This window comes from Eleutherodactylus coqui, chromosome 6 (assembly GCF_035609145.1).
Source record: "Eleutherodactylus coqui strain aEleCoq1 chromosome 6, aEleCoq1.hap1, whole genome shotgun sequence".
NCBI lineage: Eukaryota > Metazoa > Chordata > Amphibia > Anura > Eleutherodactylidae > Eleutherodactylus > Eleutherodactylus coqui.
In genome coordinates, this window is record NC_089842.1 from 3,703,680 (window position 1) to 3,721,343 (window position 17,664).

General features: G+C 52.2%; 1 protein-coding gene across 2 annotated transcripts in view; it reads right to left on the bottom strand.

The window, feature by feature from the left end:
- ARHGEF12 (Rho guanine nucleotide exchange factor 12) overlaps positions 1-17,664 on the bottom strand; it is a 173,335-nt gene that overhangs the window by 62,220 nt on the left and 93,451 nt on the right. For both annotated transcript variants that reach the window (XM_066606082.1, XM_066606080.1), the window contains 8 exons: positions 16,032-16,137; positions 13,818-14,021; positions 11,615-11,747; positions 9,431-9,466; positions 7,309-7,463; positions 2,521-2,667; positions 1,431-1,516; positions 1,208-1,333 (listed from right to left, as the gene is read on the bottom strand). In XM_066606082.1, coding sequence (XP_066462179.1) covers positions 1,208-1,333; positions 1,431-1,516; positions 2,521-2,667; positions 7,309-7,463; positions 9,431-9,466; positions 11,615-11,747; positions 13,818-14,021; positions 16,032-16,137 — 993 coding nt within the window. The remainder of the gene's footprint in view (positions 1-1,207; positions 1,334-1,430; positions 1,517-2,520; positions 2,668-7,308; positions 7,464-9,430; positions 9,467-11,614; positions 11,748-13,817; positions 14,022-16,031; positions 16,138-17,664) is intronic.

Sequence of the window (17,664 nt, forward strand, 5' to 3'; positions counted from 1 at the left end):
GTGGGTGTAGACTGCTGCTATGATGTCTCCATACACTGTACACAGAGAAACGAAGAAATCCTGTTCTCCTATCTAACTGCAGCACGCCCTCCTAAGTAACAGCATCAGGGAGGACATTATATAGCAGTGTAAATATGATTTAAATAGCTCTGACACAGTAAAGACCTAATACAAGTGCAGCAGCAAGTCTGTGTGAATCTCCCTACCTCTGTCTCCCTTTTGCAGCTCCTTCTTCTTTACCTCTGCTCCCCATAGACTTCTATGGGCGGCATGAGACTGAAGCTAGCTAAGAACCCGCCCCCCCTCCACTTTCCTTTATGTCTATGTCCATTGTCTCCTCTTGACGACGGGCAATGAACAAAGAATGAGGGACAAAAAGGGAGCCTCCTATTGGCAGAACTTTTAATGGATTTTTGAGCACAAAAATATAATTTTAGTGAATCCTGTGATTTGTAGTTTTCGGCTTGAGTTGTCTAGCTGTGCGGCGCAGGAGAATGCATGGGCAGAGTGAAGTGTTAGGCTCCATCCGCACCCCACCGCCTTTCCCCTCCGGTCTGCATTCCCTGTAATAGGAGGGTTTTCACAGGCCGCACAGATAGCAGCTATTCTGTGCCATTCCTGGACAACCCCTTTAAACTACTGTTGGCCTACATAAACATGTGTGCGTGTGTCCGGGGGATCAGTGGCATTATCACAGTATCTGGACAACAAACAAATGGTTAACAGTTATTGAGCCTAAACTATGATTGCTTCTAATGACACGATTATATGTACAGTGGAGCTCCTAACCACAAAAGCAAACTTTCTTCAAAATGAAAATTATTTTCCATTATATTTTACAATAAGCTAACAGGAACAAATAAACTTTTCTTATACACAAAAACTGCGTTGCCTCGTGTGCCTAGACCTGCTGTGCTTGTGCTGTGCTATTTACTCTGCAGTGGCCAGGCTTGGTATTGCAGGCAAAGTTGCCATTCACTTCAGTGCCTGCAATACCAAGCCTGGCCACAACAGTTTGAACAGAGCTGTCTGCTTCCTGCAGAAATCAGCTCAGTGCACAAGCGAGTGCAAAGGCCCAACTTATAGCTGACTGGTGGGGGATCCCAGATGGCAGACTCTTGCTGACAACCCCTTTAACAGAACTGTGAATATTAACCGGCAGGAGTCAGTAGGTTGCATGAAATGAGTAGAATTACACATAACCTACCTGGACAAACATTAAGAACTTTGAGTCCTTCTTCTGCCGGGACTTTATCATCTCCAAAGCAAAGGGTTGATTGCTACAAAAAGTGGCCACTGCTTGCTTTAGTTTCTCCTCTTCGGGTCCAGAAAACTACAAAGATGACGTTTTCAATTAATTTTCTTTTCTCTGGAAGCAAGGAGGACGGTAAATGACTCTGCGCTCGTTACCGGGGCGGCAGCGGACTTACCCAGCTTAACACATCGTCACCAATCTGCTTAATAACGGAGTTTTCATGACGCTTTTTGACGGCTTTCATCTGTTCCTTCAGTCCAACTGAAAGAGAACGGAGACTAATTAGATGATGAACCGTCGGCAACTAATTAGATGATGAACCGTCGGCAACTAATTAGATGATGAACCGTCGGCAACTAATTAGATGATGAACCGTCAGCGCGGGTTCACAAAGCCTCCTATGATATCCACCCTGTGCCAAGCAGAACTGGGGACTTATTTTTCAGGGACTACTTCTTGCAGTCCTCTTTGCAGGTGCTGCTACTAATAAAATGCAAGTACCTCCAGAGGTCCTGCACAGATCCCCGCAGCAGACATATCACTACGATCAGTGTGAGCGGCACTACCTTGTGGCACCCTTAAAGAGGGCTGCAAAAAGATGGCGACAGGCACTGTAGCACAGGGGGCTCCGCACCTATTGGAGCCTGGATGCTGCAGCCAATGTAGAGGTAGGCCGGAAGGAACTAAAGGGCCCTTGTTTTAGGAATAAGTGCGTGACCCAGAGGAGGGACCAATCGGACATTTATGGCATATCTGGAGGATATAAGAGTACTGGCCCTGGCACCGATTATCTAAAGCTCATATTGTCCAAGAACCAGATGCTTGCCGATTCTGGCAAAATCTTTGCCACAAAGCGCTATATACTAAGGAAGCGTTCAATACCGATGACCAATGTGTAAATAACTGATATAACTGGAGCAAAGGGACAAGAAAACCAGAAAGAAACACCATCCTAAAAGCATAGACCTGTTGGGTAACAGAGAGGGGCTGCGGGGCTGCAGGATTATACCAATCACGATCATCAACCTACAAGCGCTTCAGCAGTTTCCCGTTTCATCCCCGACGATGGTTCTCTACAGTCTGGGGGATTCTTCGGCACTCGGGGCTTTACTGATAGTATATTGTAGAATAAGAGGACATGTTAACCCGGTAAACACCGGCCATCTACACACAGAAATAAAGGCCGGACTCGTACGCTGGTCATTATTGGGCCCGCAGCAGTGCCCACGCCACGTGGCCGCGCACAACACAAGGGCTCTACTCACCATGAAGCTCCAAGATCTCCTCCAGATTGGAGAACACACTTCGCGTCTCGGCCGGCGTTAAGAGGCTTTCTCGGATCACTCTTTGGTGGAAGACTTGGTTGAGCACATTTAGCGTGCGGACGTGCGCTCGCTCTGTGTAGAACAGCTCTGTGAAAGAGAAGGAATGATGAAGTCAGCAATCCTCGCCAATACCAGTCACGTGAAGCAGTGTCTAAAGAGACCCAGCAAACGTTAAAGACTGCCATCGCCCGCTATGTAATGGAGGTCGGACAACCGAGGGGCGCCAACATCTGCCTCTCTACAACCGAGGGGCGCCAACATCTGCCTCTCTACAACCGAGGGGCGCCAACATCTGCCTCTCTACAACCGAGGGGCGCCAACATCTGCCTCTCTACAACCGAGGGGCGCCAACATCTGCCTCTCTACAACCGAGGGGCGCCAACATCTGCCTCTCTACAACCGAGGGGCGCCAACATCTGCCTCTCTACAACCGAGGGGCGCCAACATCTGCCTCTATACAACAGAGGGGCGCCAACATCTGCCTCTATACAACAGAGGGGCGCCAACATCTGCCTCTATACAAACGAGGGGCGCCAACATCTGCCTCTATACAAACGAGGGGCGCCAACATCTCGCTCTATATAACCGAGGGGCGCCAACATCTCGCTCTATATAACCGAGGGGCGCCAACATATCGCTCTATATAACCGAGGGGCGCCAACATCTGCCTCTATACAACCGAGGGGTGCCAACATCTGCCTCTATACAAACGAGGGGCGCCAACATCTGCCTCTATACAAACGAGGGGCGCCAACATCTGCCTCTATACAAACGAGGGGCGCCAACATCTGCCTCTCTACAACAGAGGGGCGCCAACATCTGCCTCTCTACAACAGAGGGGCGCCAACATCTGCCTCTCTACAACAGAGGGGCGCCAACATCTGCCTCTCTACAAACGAGGGGCGCCAACATCTGCCTCTATACAACAGAGGGTCGCCAACATCTGCCTCTATACAAACGAGGGGCGCCAACATCTGCCTCTATACAAACGAGGGGCGCCAACATCTCGCTCTATATAACCGAGGGGCGCCAACATCTCGCTCTATATAACCGAGGGGCGCCAACATATCGCTCTATATAACCGAGGGGCGCCAACATCTGCCTCTATACAACCGAGGGGCGCCAACATCTGCCTCTATACAAACGAGGGGCGCCAACATCTGCCTCTATACAAACGAGGGGCGCCAACATCTGCCTCTATACAAACGAGGGGCGCCAACATCTGCCTCTATACAAACGAGGGGCGCCAACATCTGCCTCTATACAAACGAGGGGCGCCAACATCTGGCTATATACAAACGAGGGGCGCCAACATCTGCCTCTATACAAACGAGGGGCGCCAACATCTGCCTCTATACAAACGAGGGGCGCCAACATCTGCCTCTATACAAACGAGGGGCGCCAACATCTGCCTCTATACAAACGAGGGGCGCCAACATCTGGCTCTATACAAACGAGGGGCGCCAACATCTGGCTCTATACAAACGAGGGGCGCCAACATCTGGCTCTATACAGACGAGGGGCGCCAACATCTCGCTCTATATAACTGAGGGGCGCCAACATCTCGCTCTATATAACCGAGGGGCCCCAACATCTGGCTCTATATTACTAAGGGGCGCCAACATCTCGCTCTATATAATTGAGGAGCGCCAACATCTCGCTCTATATAACCGAGGGGCGCCAACATCTGGCTCTATATTACTGAGGGGCGCCAACATCTCGCTCTATATAACTGAGGGACGCCAACATCTGGCTCTATATTACTAAGGGGCGCCAACATCTCGCTCTATATAACTAAGGGGCGCCAACATCTCGCTCTATATAACTGAGGGGTGCCAACATCTGGCTCTATATTACTAAGGGGCGCCAACAACTCGCTCTAAATAACCGAGGGGCGCCAACATCTCGCTCTATATAACCGAGGTGCGCCAACATCTCGCTCTATATAACCGAGGGGCGCCAACATCTCGCTCTATATAACCGAGGGGCGCCAACATCTCGCTCTATATAACCGAGGGGCGCCAACATCTCGCTCTATATAACCGAGGGGCGCCAACATCTCGCTCTATATAACCGAGGGGCGCCAACATCTCGCTCTATATAACTGAGGGGTGCCAACATCTCGCTCTATATAACAAAGGGCCCCAACATCTCGTTCTATATAACTGAGGGGCGCCAACATCTGGCTCAATATAACTAAGGGGCGCCAACATCTGGCTCAATATAACTAAGGGGCGCCAACATCTGGCTCAATATAACTAAGGGGCGCCAACATCTGGCTCTATATAACCGAGGGGCCCCAACATCTCGCTCTATATAACCGAGGGGCCCCAACATCTGGCTCTATATAACCGAGGGGCGCCAACATCTGGCTCTATATAACCGAGGGGCGCCAACATCTGGCTCTATATAACCGAGGGGCGCCAACATCTGGCTCTATATAACCGAGGGGCGCCAACATCTGGCTCTATATAACCGAGGGGCGCCAACATCTGGCTCTATATAACCGAGGGGCGCCAACATCTGGCTCTATATAACCGAGGGGCGCCAACATCTGGCTCTATATAACCGAGGGGCGCCAACATCTGGCTCTATATAACCGAGGGGCGCCAACATCTGGCTCTATATAACCGAGGGGCGCCAACATCTGGCTCTATATAACCGAGGGGCGCCAACATCTGGCTCTATATAACCGAGGGGCGCCAACATCTCGCTCTATATAACCGAGGGGCGCCAACATCTCGCTCTATATAACCGAGGGGCGCCAACATCTCGCTCTATATAACCGAGGGGCGCCAACATCTCGCTCTATATAACCGAGGGGCGCCAACATCTCGCTCTATATAACCGAGGGGCGCCAACATCTCGCTCTATATAACCGAGGGGCGCCAACATCTCGCTCCATATAACCGAGGGGCGCCAACATCTCGCTCTATATAACCGAGGGGCGCCAACATCTCGCTCTATATAACCGAGGGGCGCCAACATCTCGCTCTATATAACCGAGGGGCGCCAACATCTGCCTCTATATAAACTAAGGGGCGCCAAAATCTGGCTCTATATACCGGGGGGGGGAGGGGGGGGGGGGGCGCCAACATCTGGCCCTATATAACTAAGGGGTGCCAACATCTCGCTCTATATAACTAAGGGGCCCCAACATCTGGCTCTATATAACCGAGGGGCGCCAACATCTGGCTCAATATAACTAAGGGGCGCCAACATCTGGCTCTATATAACCGAGGGGCGCCAACATCTCGCTCTATATAACCGAGGGGCGCCAACATCTGGCTCTATATAACCGAGGGGCGCCAACATCTGGCTCTATATAACCGAGGGGCGCCAACATCTGGCTCTATATAACCGAGGGGCGCCAACATCTGGCTCTATATAACCGAGGGGCGCCAACATCTCGCTCTATATAACCGAGGGGCGCCAACATCTCGCTCTATATAACCGAGGGGCGCCAACATCTCGCTCTATATAACCGAGGGGCGCCAACATCTCGCTCTATATAACCGAGGGGCGCCAACATCTCGCTCTATATAACCGAGGGGCGCCAACATCTCGCTCTATATAACCGAGGGGCGCCAACATCTCGCTCTATATAACCGAGGGGCGCCAACATCTCGCTCTATATAACCGAGGGGCGCCAACATCTCGCTCTATATAAACGAGGGGCGCCAACATCTCGCTCTATATAACCGAGGGGCGCCAACATCTCGCTCTATATAACCGAGGGGCGCCAACATCTCGCTCTATATAACCGAGGGGCGCCAACATCTCGCTCTATATAACCGAGGGGCGCCAACATCTCGCTCTATATAACCGAGGGGCGCCAACATCTCGCTCTATATAACCGAGGGGCGCCAACATCTCGCTCTATATAACCGAGGGGAGCCAACATCTGGCTCTATATAACCGAGGGGAGCCAACATCTGGCTCTATATAACCGAGGGGAGCCAACATCTGGCCCTATATAACCGAGGGGCGCCAACATCTGGCTCTATATAACTGAGGGGTGCCAACATCTGGCTCTATATACCTAAGGGGAGCCAACATCTGGCTCTATATAACTGAGGGGTGCCAACATCTGGCTCTATATAACTAAGGGCGCCAACATCTGGCTCTATATAACTGAGGGGCGCCAAGTGCGGTTGCTGCGCTCCGAGGATGTCCAGAGGGCAGTGATGAAGAAACACCTAATGTCTACTGATCTCACAACCATTAAATAGTCCACAGTTGTCCAGCCTGATCAAAACTTGAGGACAACATCCGCCAACTGCATCCTCCGCAGAGAGCAGCGCTGCGTCTAGACTGCTGGATGTGCGCCGCTGCGGTGTGACATTATTTTGGCTGCTGTTAAATCACGATGCTGCATATATTCTGCTCTAGGGAAGCATTATGCGGGAATTTTCATTTTCTGTTTCATATCTCGGCCGTAACCGTCTAACTGTTTAATGCAGCATAAAACTGCACTTCCACATAAAACAGAAGACATTATGTGCGGTCAGGGCATTGATTGTGTGGCGCAGCCGTGTGCCGTACACTAGCGGCTGTACCGGTCAGGAGTTACCCATCAAGAGGGATACAGAAGGTGCATAAGTCAAACAGCGCGGCAGGAAGGAGAGCGCACATCACAGACCCCCAGAGTCATGTAACGGACGGCTTGAGCTGTCATGGTGTCCTTACGCCCCCTGCTGGGCTCACAGCCCCTGGGGACATTCTTACCATGGATGACTTCTTGCTGTTTGATCTCATGTGGCTTCAGTCCCTGTAAGACGTCTCTGCTGACCAGCTGCTGCCAGTTGGGGGGATCCATCTCCAGGTCTTGATCATGGTGTTCATCATCGCTCTGAGTGTCTCCAAAGCCCAAGCTGTCCAACCTGAAAGATGGAGTCAGAAGGAGAGTCAGTACTTGTAGTGTACGTCCGCCGCAGCGATGGAGCGTTCAGGTTCCAAGCTCTCCCAGTTCTATTTTTGGGAATAGATGGAAACATGGGACACATTTCAGAAGACGCCGGCACTCTTTAGGGACGAGTGAGACAGATGGCGGCATCATCCACAGCACGGAGCCCATGTGACAGCGGCGGGAGCGCCAAGTATTTGCAATACTTAACCCCTTCGACCGAGAAGGATGTACAGTTATCTGTTTTGGGCGCAGGGTTTGTATATAGCGGGATCAGGAGGGTATCTCGCTGCATACAAGGCAGGTGCTAGCTGTCTGCAACAGCCGCAATCAGCGCTCACGCTGATCACAGGTAATAACCCTAAGAAATGCTGCTGTCAATCCCGACGGTGGCATTTAAATCCCCCAATAGGCGTTGGAGAGTCCTGATCGGCCCCCTCACAATAAGATCGCAGGGGGCCGTTTGGTTGTCATTGTAGCCCAGGGCTTCCAGGAATGAATGCCTAACAAGCCATCAGAATACTCTAGAATGTAACACTATGGTATTACATTATACTGTATGAGCGATCAAACGATCGCAAGTTCAAGTACCCTTTGGGGATGATAACAAAAAAAGGAGAAAGATAAGAGAAAAAAGTTTTTCCTATTCTTTCAAAAATAAAGGTAATAAAACTTGAGCGCCGAGTCCGGAGATGCCTCTCATACTTGCCTTCTTCAGCACTCTGATGGCGTCGGCCCACAAAACTGCTGCTCCATTCATCCCACAGACTACATACGTGTGCGCACACGATGGGAAGACACGTGACTTCATGACTGATGCCGCCATTACTGCTCAAAACCTCAAACTTCAACAAGGTTTTAGGCCCGTCTCCCTGACCTGGCATCTAGGTGGCATCTGGGCGCAGTGGTAAAGCAGGTGGGTGCAGATCCTTTTGGTTAAGTTTAGGATCACTTGTATTATGTGATCAGTTATAATTTTAGTATTCAGCACTTACATTTGGCGTCAGTTTGTTGCCATTTTAGTAATAAACACATTTCACTTCTTTGTCACAACAGGCGGGTCCAGAGCATAACCGAGTTCTATTAGAAGTAGTCGGTCACCAAGCTGCCGACTTTAAAGGGTCGCCCGACAAAAGTTTTCGCCATTCCCCATATTAAACATAAAGCAGGTCATACTGGCCTCTCCTGGCGCGCCCCTCGCCGACAGCTCCAGGCCTTGCTAATGTCTTGTGTACAGGCTGCAGCAGCCTGTGATGTTCTGTAAACACGCTGCTGCAGCCTGTAGGCATGTCAGTGAGGAGAACCAGAGCTGTCGGCAGGGGACATGTGGGGAGCAGCGAGTATGAAGTGTACATGACTGTAAAAGCAGAATGTATACCAGGCTGCCCCTTTACTAGACTGTAGAATAGGAGGAGATAGCGGTGATATACTTAATGTGACGTCTAGACTGGTAATCACCAACGTTGTGTCTATGTGTTTCCCCATTTACTTTTTCGCTTTTTATTAGCTCTGCTTCGTCTATAATGGTTCGTCACTCGCAGCCGAAATGCTGCGGATTCTCTTTTAAAATACATTGTATTATATACTGTATGTATTTTGACAATCGGACGCAGATCTGCCATTCCTCTCACTTCACAGTCAACAGCCCCTTACCGCAGCACACAGAGCAGCCCTCAGCCGCTACCAAGCCCTTGGCCGCATCACCTACCTGGCATCCGCGGCGCTTATTAATGGCTGCCAGGTGAGGATGAGCTCTGCTCCGTGTGCTGCCCCGAGGGGATGCTGATTGTAAGCGGCTGCACCAACGGTCTGGCTTTTGACTGCTTTTGATGCAGAAATGTTGCAGATTTTGCTTTAGAATTCGGCGCTATGGGGAATCCGTAACATTTCTGCTACGTGTGAACATGCAAGAAAACAAGTTCCAATCAAGGCAGAACAACTCACTTTCGTGGTGGTTTTGGCGTGCCGTGGTCACTGAATCTGTGGATGAAAAAATAAAATAAATTTGTTTCCACACAAATGACAACTAACAAATAAGTTATTCCCGAACATCTATATCGTGGCCTCCCTGCCTTAACCCCTTGAGTGGCACGCCCGGAAATTTTCCGGGACGAGCTCCACTGCTCATAGCGATATAGCCCGGAAGATTTCCGGGCTATGTATCACTATGGGAGCTGCAGAGCACAATGCCACAAGCTGTGACAGTGTGCTCTGCCTGCACAGACCCACAGAGAACAAAGCAGGACAATGAGAAGCAGGAAGATATTGCCGATATGCCGGCAATCTCCTGCTTTGTTTACAGGTTGCCATAGAGACCATCGGCTTGTCAGAAGCAAGCCGATGGTCCCTGTTGCAGGGAGAGCTGGTTCTTGGCTGTGAGAGGACAACTAGGTACCAGCTCTTACAGCAGAGATCAGAGAAAACTTCTGATCTCTGCTGTGTTAACCCTTTACATGCTGCAGTCTATGTGACTGCAGCATGTAAAGGGCTGTTACCATGGGACCCCCGGAATGTGATCAGGGAGTCATGATGGATCTCTGTGGAAGTCCCCTAAAAGGACAAAAATAAAAATAAAGTAAAAAATTATTTTAAAAAATTAAATAAATTAAATTAAAAACACTTGTCTCCCTTTACTTTGTGAACAATTAAAAATAAAATTACACATATGGTATCCGTGTGTCGTAATGACCCAGAGACGGACGTTAGTACATTATTTAACCCCTTAATGACACGGTCCCTTTTTTTCTTCTTTCCCCATTTCTTTTTTTCCTCCCCCTGTTTAAAAAATCGTAACTCCTTTATTTTTCCATCGACGTCGCTGTATGAGGGCTTGGTGTTTTTTGCGGAATGAGTTATATTTTTCAATGGTGCTATATAATGTACCATATAATGTACTGAAAAACTGTAACAAAAATCTAAGTGGAGTAAAATGAAAGAAAAATGACATTCCACCATCCTTTAGTGCGTTTTGTTTCTACGGCGCACAAACTGCAACAAAGATGACCTGATAACTTTATTCTACGGGTCGGTGCGATTACTGCGATGCCAAATGTCTATACTTTTTTTTACTGTAGCACTTGGATTTTTTTTCAAAAACATTTAATTTTTAAAAATTATTTTCTGCTGCATCTTCTGCGCAATAACTTTTTTCCATCAACGTACTTGAGCGGGGCTCATTGTTTGCGGGACGCCCTGTAGTTAACGTTGGTACCATTTTGGAATACATACGACTTTTTGATCGCTTTTCATTGCATTTTTTCTGGGAGACAGGGTGACTGAAAAAGTGCATTTCTGGCATTCTTTATTTTTTTTCGGATTACGTTCACCGTGGGGGGTAAATAATGCACTATTTTGATAGATCAGACATTCACGGACGCGGCGATACCAAATATGTATTTTTCTTTTGTGATTTAGATTTTTTTTATTACAGATATGGCAAAAGGAGGGCGATTTAACTTGTATTACTTTTTTCCCTAATCTCCCTACAAATTTTTTCACAAAAGTTAGGCAATACATTATATATGCCATCAAAAAGTACAACTTCTCCAGCAAAAAACAAGCCCTCATATGGCCATGTCAATGGAAAACTGAAAAAGTTATGGCTCTTGGAACACGACTGCAAAATTAGTTGAAATTAAATGATTGGCCCATTTAAAAAACCTGCCCTGATGGGCACGACATGGTGGTAGGAAACCCGCCACTCAAGGGGTTAAAGGGGTTATCTCAGGATTTTACCTTGCTCCCCCCTATCCACAAGACCATGGTCATTCCATTAATCACAAGACTGCGAGTCCCGCCTCCCCCTTTATGAATGAAGCGGTGCCGTGCCACTCCATTCCATTCAATGAGGCTGACGGAAACAGCCAAATACAAGTAGTCCGCTCCAGCAATCCCATGGAAGATGAATGGAGCAGCACTGTGCACACTCAACCGCTGCTCCATTCAACCTCCTGCTAAACTGTGGGATCACGGCATCCACCACAGTGAGGAGAGGGGGCACGGGACCCTCATTCTCAGTATTGGTAGGGGTCTCTGTGGTCTCCCACTTTAGGGGATTCATAGTACACCCCAATCTCTACCGTACAGACGTTTCCTCCCCCACAACAAGATATTCCCAGCCATTACTACCGATCATTGTCCTTCACTTCTTCTTGCAAAAGTTCCAGTGGAGAAGATGGGAAGTCAAAGAGGGACCCCGAAGTCCGGGAACTTCCATCACAAGAGTCGCTGAAATGAGACCCCTCTGCGATGAATCTCATGCCTAGGAGAGAAAAATAGGGTAGTAAACATAAAGCTCGCCAACCGCTGTGTGTACAGATATGGGGTGTATTGGGGTGTATGGGGGGATACTGTAGGATGTTAGGATCTGAGGGAGAATGTAGAAGGGCAAATGGTGAAGCGTGAGATCACAGGTTACAATCAGACGCCATAAATAGTTGTATTTTTAGGGTTCAACACAATTGTCCGGGGTAGCGCATTGCGGAGAACTGGAGAAGCTCAGCAGAAGTCTTGGAGACGGGAGTGGGAAGTTCAAATTAAAGAGGAATTTAGTGTAAGGTCATTATCAGAGAGGTGAGCGCAGGTAGTAAGGAAGAGATGAGGGAGGAGGAACAGGGCGGTGCAGCATGGTGGAGAGCATTATGGATGACAGTCATAACGTTCTATTGTATTCTACAATGGGCCGGCACAGGGAGGAGGCATCGGTGAAGTAGTTGACACAGGGAGGAAGCATCTGTGCAGTGGCTGGCACAGTGTGGAGGCATCAATACAGTGGCTGGCATAGGGTGGAAGCAATGGCTGGCACAGGGAGGAGGCATCGGTGCAGTGGCTGGCACAGGGAGGAAGCATTGTGCAGTGGCTGGCACAGTGTGGAGGCATCAATACAGTGGCTGGCATAGGGTGGAAGCAATGGCTGGCACAGGGAGGAGGCATCGGTGCAGTGGCTGGCACAGGGTGGAGGCATCGGTGCAGTGGCTGGCACAGGGTGGAGGCATCGGTGCAGTGGCGGGCGGAGGCATCGGTGCAGTGGCGGGCGGAGGCATCGGTGCAGTGGCGGGCGGAGGCATCGGTGCAGTGGCGGGCGGAGGCATCGGTGCAGTGGCGGGCGGAGGCATCGGTGCAGTGGCGGGCGGAGGCATCGGTGCAGTGGCGGGCGGAGGCATCGGTGCAGTGGCTGGCACAGGGCGGAGGCATCGGTGCAGTGGCTGGCACAGGGCGGAGGCATCGGTGCAGTGGCTGGCACAGGGCGGAGGCATCGGTGCAGTGGCTGGCACAGGGCGGAGGCATCGGTGCAGTGGCTGGCACAGGGCGGAGGCATCGGTGCAGTGGCTGGCACAGGGCGGAGGCATCGGTGCAGTGGCTGGCACAGGGCGGAGGCATCGGTGCAGTGGCTGGCACAGGGCGGAGGCACCGGTGCAGTGGCTGGCACAGGGCGGAGGCACCGGTGCAGTGGCTGGCACAGGGCGGAGGCACCGGTGCAGTGGCTGGCACAGGGCGGAGGCACCGGTGCAGTGGCTGGCACAGGGCGGAGGCACCGGTGCAGTGGCTGGCACAGGGCGGAGGCACCGGTGCAGTGGCTGGCACAGGGCGGAGGCACCGGTGCAGTGGCTGGCACAGGGCGGAGGCACCGGTGCAGTGGCTGGCACAGGGCGGAGGCACCGGTGCAGTGGCTGGCACAGGGCGGAGGCACCGGTGCAGTGGCTGGCACAGGGCGGAGGCACCGGTGCAGTGGCTGGCACAGGGCGGAGGCATCGGTGCAGTGGCTGGCACAGGGCGGAGGCATCGGTGCAGTGGCTGGCACAGGGCGGAGGCATCGGTGCAGTGGCTGGCACAGGGCGGAGGCATCGGTGCAGTGGCTGGCACAGGGCGGAAGCACCGGTGCAGTGGCTGGCACAGGGCGGAGGCATCGGTGCAGTGGCTGGCACAGGGCGGAGGCATTGGTGTAGTGGCTGGCACAGGGCGGAGGCATCGGTGCAGTGACTGGCACAGAGCGGAGGCATCGGTGCAGTGACTGGCACAGAGCGGAGGCATCGGTGCAGTGACTGGCACAGGCAAGAGGCATGGTTGTAATGGTTGGACAGACAGATATGCAGGGCTGCTGCATTGAGGATGGATTGGAGAGGGGAGGGCGATCAGTAGGTGTTACAGCAGCCAGGAATAGAGCAGATCAGCGATTGATGTCTGCACAGTTAGATTGGGGAGATGTTTTTGAGGTGCAGGTGAGCACGTGACTGAATACAGGGAGTGAAGGAGCGATCGGACCCCGTATGACCCCAAGACAGCGGGCGTGCTGCCGGGGAATCATGGTGGTACCACACAGCCTTGTACTCACCTCCCTCCGATTCCCTCGTACCATCGGGGGAGCTGTAAGCGGAAGAATTATTATGGGGAGGAGAAGAAAAAGGGCTGAAGGAAGAATCGTGTCCATCCACAGAGCCACCACTAGAACGCAGTCTGCTGTCCGCCGGCTCGGGGCTGCTGGACGACGATGTTGATAAGTGCTTCGGGTGTTTCTGCATTTGCAAGGCTCTGGAAACTAGGGCAAGAAAAGACAAACAATACAGTAAGTGGAACAAGACGAGATACAGAAAGGAGTGCGCGCTCACCGGGGTCATGGCAGCATCTACTGCTTGGAAGGGAAGTTGGTGAGCAGATCTCTATACTAGTCTATGGGGCTCACAGCAAAGCTCTTCAGTTAGTAACGTCACTCCTCCCCCTTCTAGTAGTAAAAAGTGCTGTCTCGTACACACTCCTAGCAGTCACGGCAGGCCTGCCCCCAGCTCCGCCAGCAGTCACGGCAGGCCTGCCCCCAGCTCCGCCAGCAGTCACGGCAGGCCTGCCCCCAGCTCCGCCAGCAGTCACGGCAGGCCTGCCCCCAGCTCCGCCAGCAGTCACGGCAGGCCTGCCCCCAGCTCCGCCAGCAGTCACGGCAGGCCTGCCCCCAGCTCCGCCAGCAGTCACGGCAGGCCTGCCCCCAGCTCCGCCAGCAGTCACGGCAGGCCTGCCCCCAGCTCCGCCAGCAGTCACGGCAGGCCTGCCCCCAGCTCCGCCAGCAGTCACGGCAGGCCTGCCCCCAGCTCCGCCAGCAGTCACGGCAGGCCTGCCCCCAGCTCCGCCAGCAGTCACGGCAGGCCTGCCCCCAGCTCCGCCAGCAGTCACGGCAGGCCTGCCCCCAGCTCCACCAGCAGTCACGGCAGGCCTGCCCCCCGCTCCACCAGCAGTCACGGCAGGCCTGCCCCCAGCTCCGCCACCAGTCACGGCAGGCCTGCCCCCAGCTATGCCAGCAGTCACGGCAGGCCTGCCCCCAGCTCCGCCACCAGTCACGGCAGGCCTGCCCCCAGCTATGCCAGCAGTCACTGAAGGACTCTCTAACTTCCCCGGTGTATAACACAAAGAAGAAACATAATGGGCAGAGCTCTGTGGACAGACGTGAATACACAGTATTGCAGGGAGGTTGCAGCCTTACTGGTGACATTGAGGCCACAGAACAGCAAAAAAATAAGACTCAGGTGCAAACCACAGAGGGAAGATGTAAAGAGGATGGACGGTGGATATTTAACTTTACGGACGGCTGGTGACGGGTTTTGCAGCGTTTGCCTCTCACTCAAACAGCTGGAACCCAACCGCCAAACTCATTAAAGGGGTTGTCCCGCGCCGAAACGTTTTTTTTTGTTTTTTTTCAACCCCCCCCCCCCCCCCCCCGTTCGGCGCGAGACAACCCCGATGCAGGGGTTAAAAAAGAACACTGGAGAGTGCTTACCTGAATCCCCGCGCTTTGGTGACTTCTTACTTACCTGCTGAAGATGGCCGCCGGGATCTTCACCCTCGGTGGACCGCAGGGCTTCTGTGCGGTCCATTGCCGATTCCAGCCTCCTGATTGGCTGAAATCGGCACGTGACGGGGCGGAGCTACACGGAGCCGGCATCCTGCACGAGCGGCCCCATTGAGAAAAGAAGAAGACCCGGACTGCGCAAGCGCGGCTAATTTGGCCATTAGACGGCGAAAATTAGTCGGCTCCATGGAAACGAGGACGCCAGCAACGGAGCAGGTAAGTGAAAAACTTCTTATAACTTCTGTATGGCTCATAATTAATGCACAATGTACATTACAAAGTGCATTAATATGGCCATACAGAAGTGTATAGACCCACTTGCTGCCGCGGGACAACCCCTTTAATCATTGTACTAATATGGGCCGTCAGCAGTGATACCGCTTGGCCTTAGCGATAAATCGATGTATTGTTTTAGAACAATCCACCCCAGGGGCTGAGACCCCATGTCTCCTGTCCTACGCAAGTCCGCACATCGGCTGGGGAGCGGCTGAAAGGGCGGACGGAGAAAAAGATAAACCAAGCCACACATACGTATCTATACCCGCTTCTGTTCCCAGAGCTGGAACGTGTGCGATCGGCGACATCATGGAGGACATGCGGCTCGGGTATACCTCCTGGTCACTGAGCTCCAGGCTTCGTCCGCCGGCACACACTACAACCTCACACTCCGAGCTGCGCTCTGATCATCACACAGAAAGGCTAAAACATACTTACTTGCATTGCTGTCTTGCCGACTCGGCCGTCGTGGAGGACCCAAGATGCTGGACAGCCCGCGGCGCTTCCACTTCTCCTCCCCTTCTTTATCCTTCTTCATACTCTGCTACAAAGTGGAGATAAAGGACAGTTCAGGTAAGCGGGATCTCACAGCGTTCTATCCGCATCATCTGACAGGCGATGACTAGCTGGTTAGCCACACTTTCTACCTTCTTCGGTGACACGTAAAGGACATAAACCTGACAGAGCAGCACTAACCGCACTCCGTATGCACCCAGTCTGTAATCCGGCGAGCGCACAAGAAGCACCAAAGAACGACGAAGTTCAACTCTCATGTAATGTTTTATTTCAATCTACAGAATAGATGGCTGTAAGCAATTTACAAGGTTTTATTAGCCTGTTCTCTAGGTTTTCCTTTAAGCCCCCTCACCTGCTATGTGAATATGTGGCTGGGGAAATCCTCGGCAGCAGAGGGCGCTGCGGCTGCGCCTGCACTCTTCCCATTATTACACTGCATTAATGAAGCCGCTACATTTTATTGAGTGTTCCATCTATAATAATTCCTCATGTGCCCCACAATCTGCCCCCAGCCCTGGTGGTTGGTATATCTCTTCCGCCCTTCTATGCTGCAGATGGCTCCCCGCACCGTCAGGGCTTTCATCAGGGGTCCAGTAGCGCATGAACCCCCACAATGCATCAGAAACAGACGCGGTATGGGTGCAGATCTGTCAGGTTCTGCTGGTCCGAGCGCTACAGGATGCAGGCGGAGACCGCACTCAGAAATATGCAGTTATCTATGTGACTGAGCATTTCCAAAAACGGACGGAAGAAGTCGGCAGCTGCTGCTCCCCCTCACATGCAGGGATTGACCTCCTGCTCCCCCTCACATGCAGGGATTGACCTCCTGCTCCCCCTCACATGCAGGGATTGACCTCCTGCTCCCCCTCACATGCAGGGATTGACCTCCTGCTCCCTCTCACATGCAGGGATTGACCTCCTGCTCCCCCTCACATGCAGGGATTGACCTCCTGCTCCCTCTCACATGCAGGGATTGACCTCCTGCTCCCCCTCACATGCAGGGATTGACCTCCTGCTCCCCCTCACATGCAGGGATTGACCTCCTGCTCCCCCTCACATGCAGGGATTGACCTCCTGCTCCCCCTCACATGCAGGGATTGACCTCCTGCTCTCCCTCACATGCAAGGATTGACCTCCTGCTCCCCCTCACACGCAGGGATTGACAGCTTTTGTAATTGACAGCAAAAAATAGCATTGAAAGCAGCACTATTTTTCTGAAGGCACAGCAGACACTTTGATGGGTCCTAATAGAGGACAATGATGTCTGTTGGGTGCTGTCCGTGCCTGCGAATGACACATCCGTGTAACACCCAGATGTGCAAAAATAACTGGTCATGGTCTGCCTTCGCTACACACAACCTATGCGATCGAACAGAGCTTTGACCAACTTTTAGGGGGTTACCAGGTGGATGTAGGTTGGGATGATCACCTCTCTTGTAGCTGGGCACCAGGTGGATGTAGGCTGGGGTGATCACCCTTCTTGTAGTGGGGCACCAGGTGGATGTAGGTTGGGGTAATCACCCCTCTTGCAGGGGGGCACCAGGTGGATGTAGGC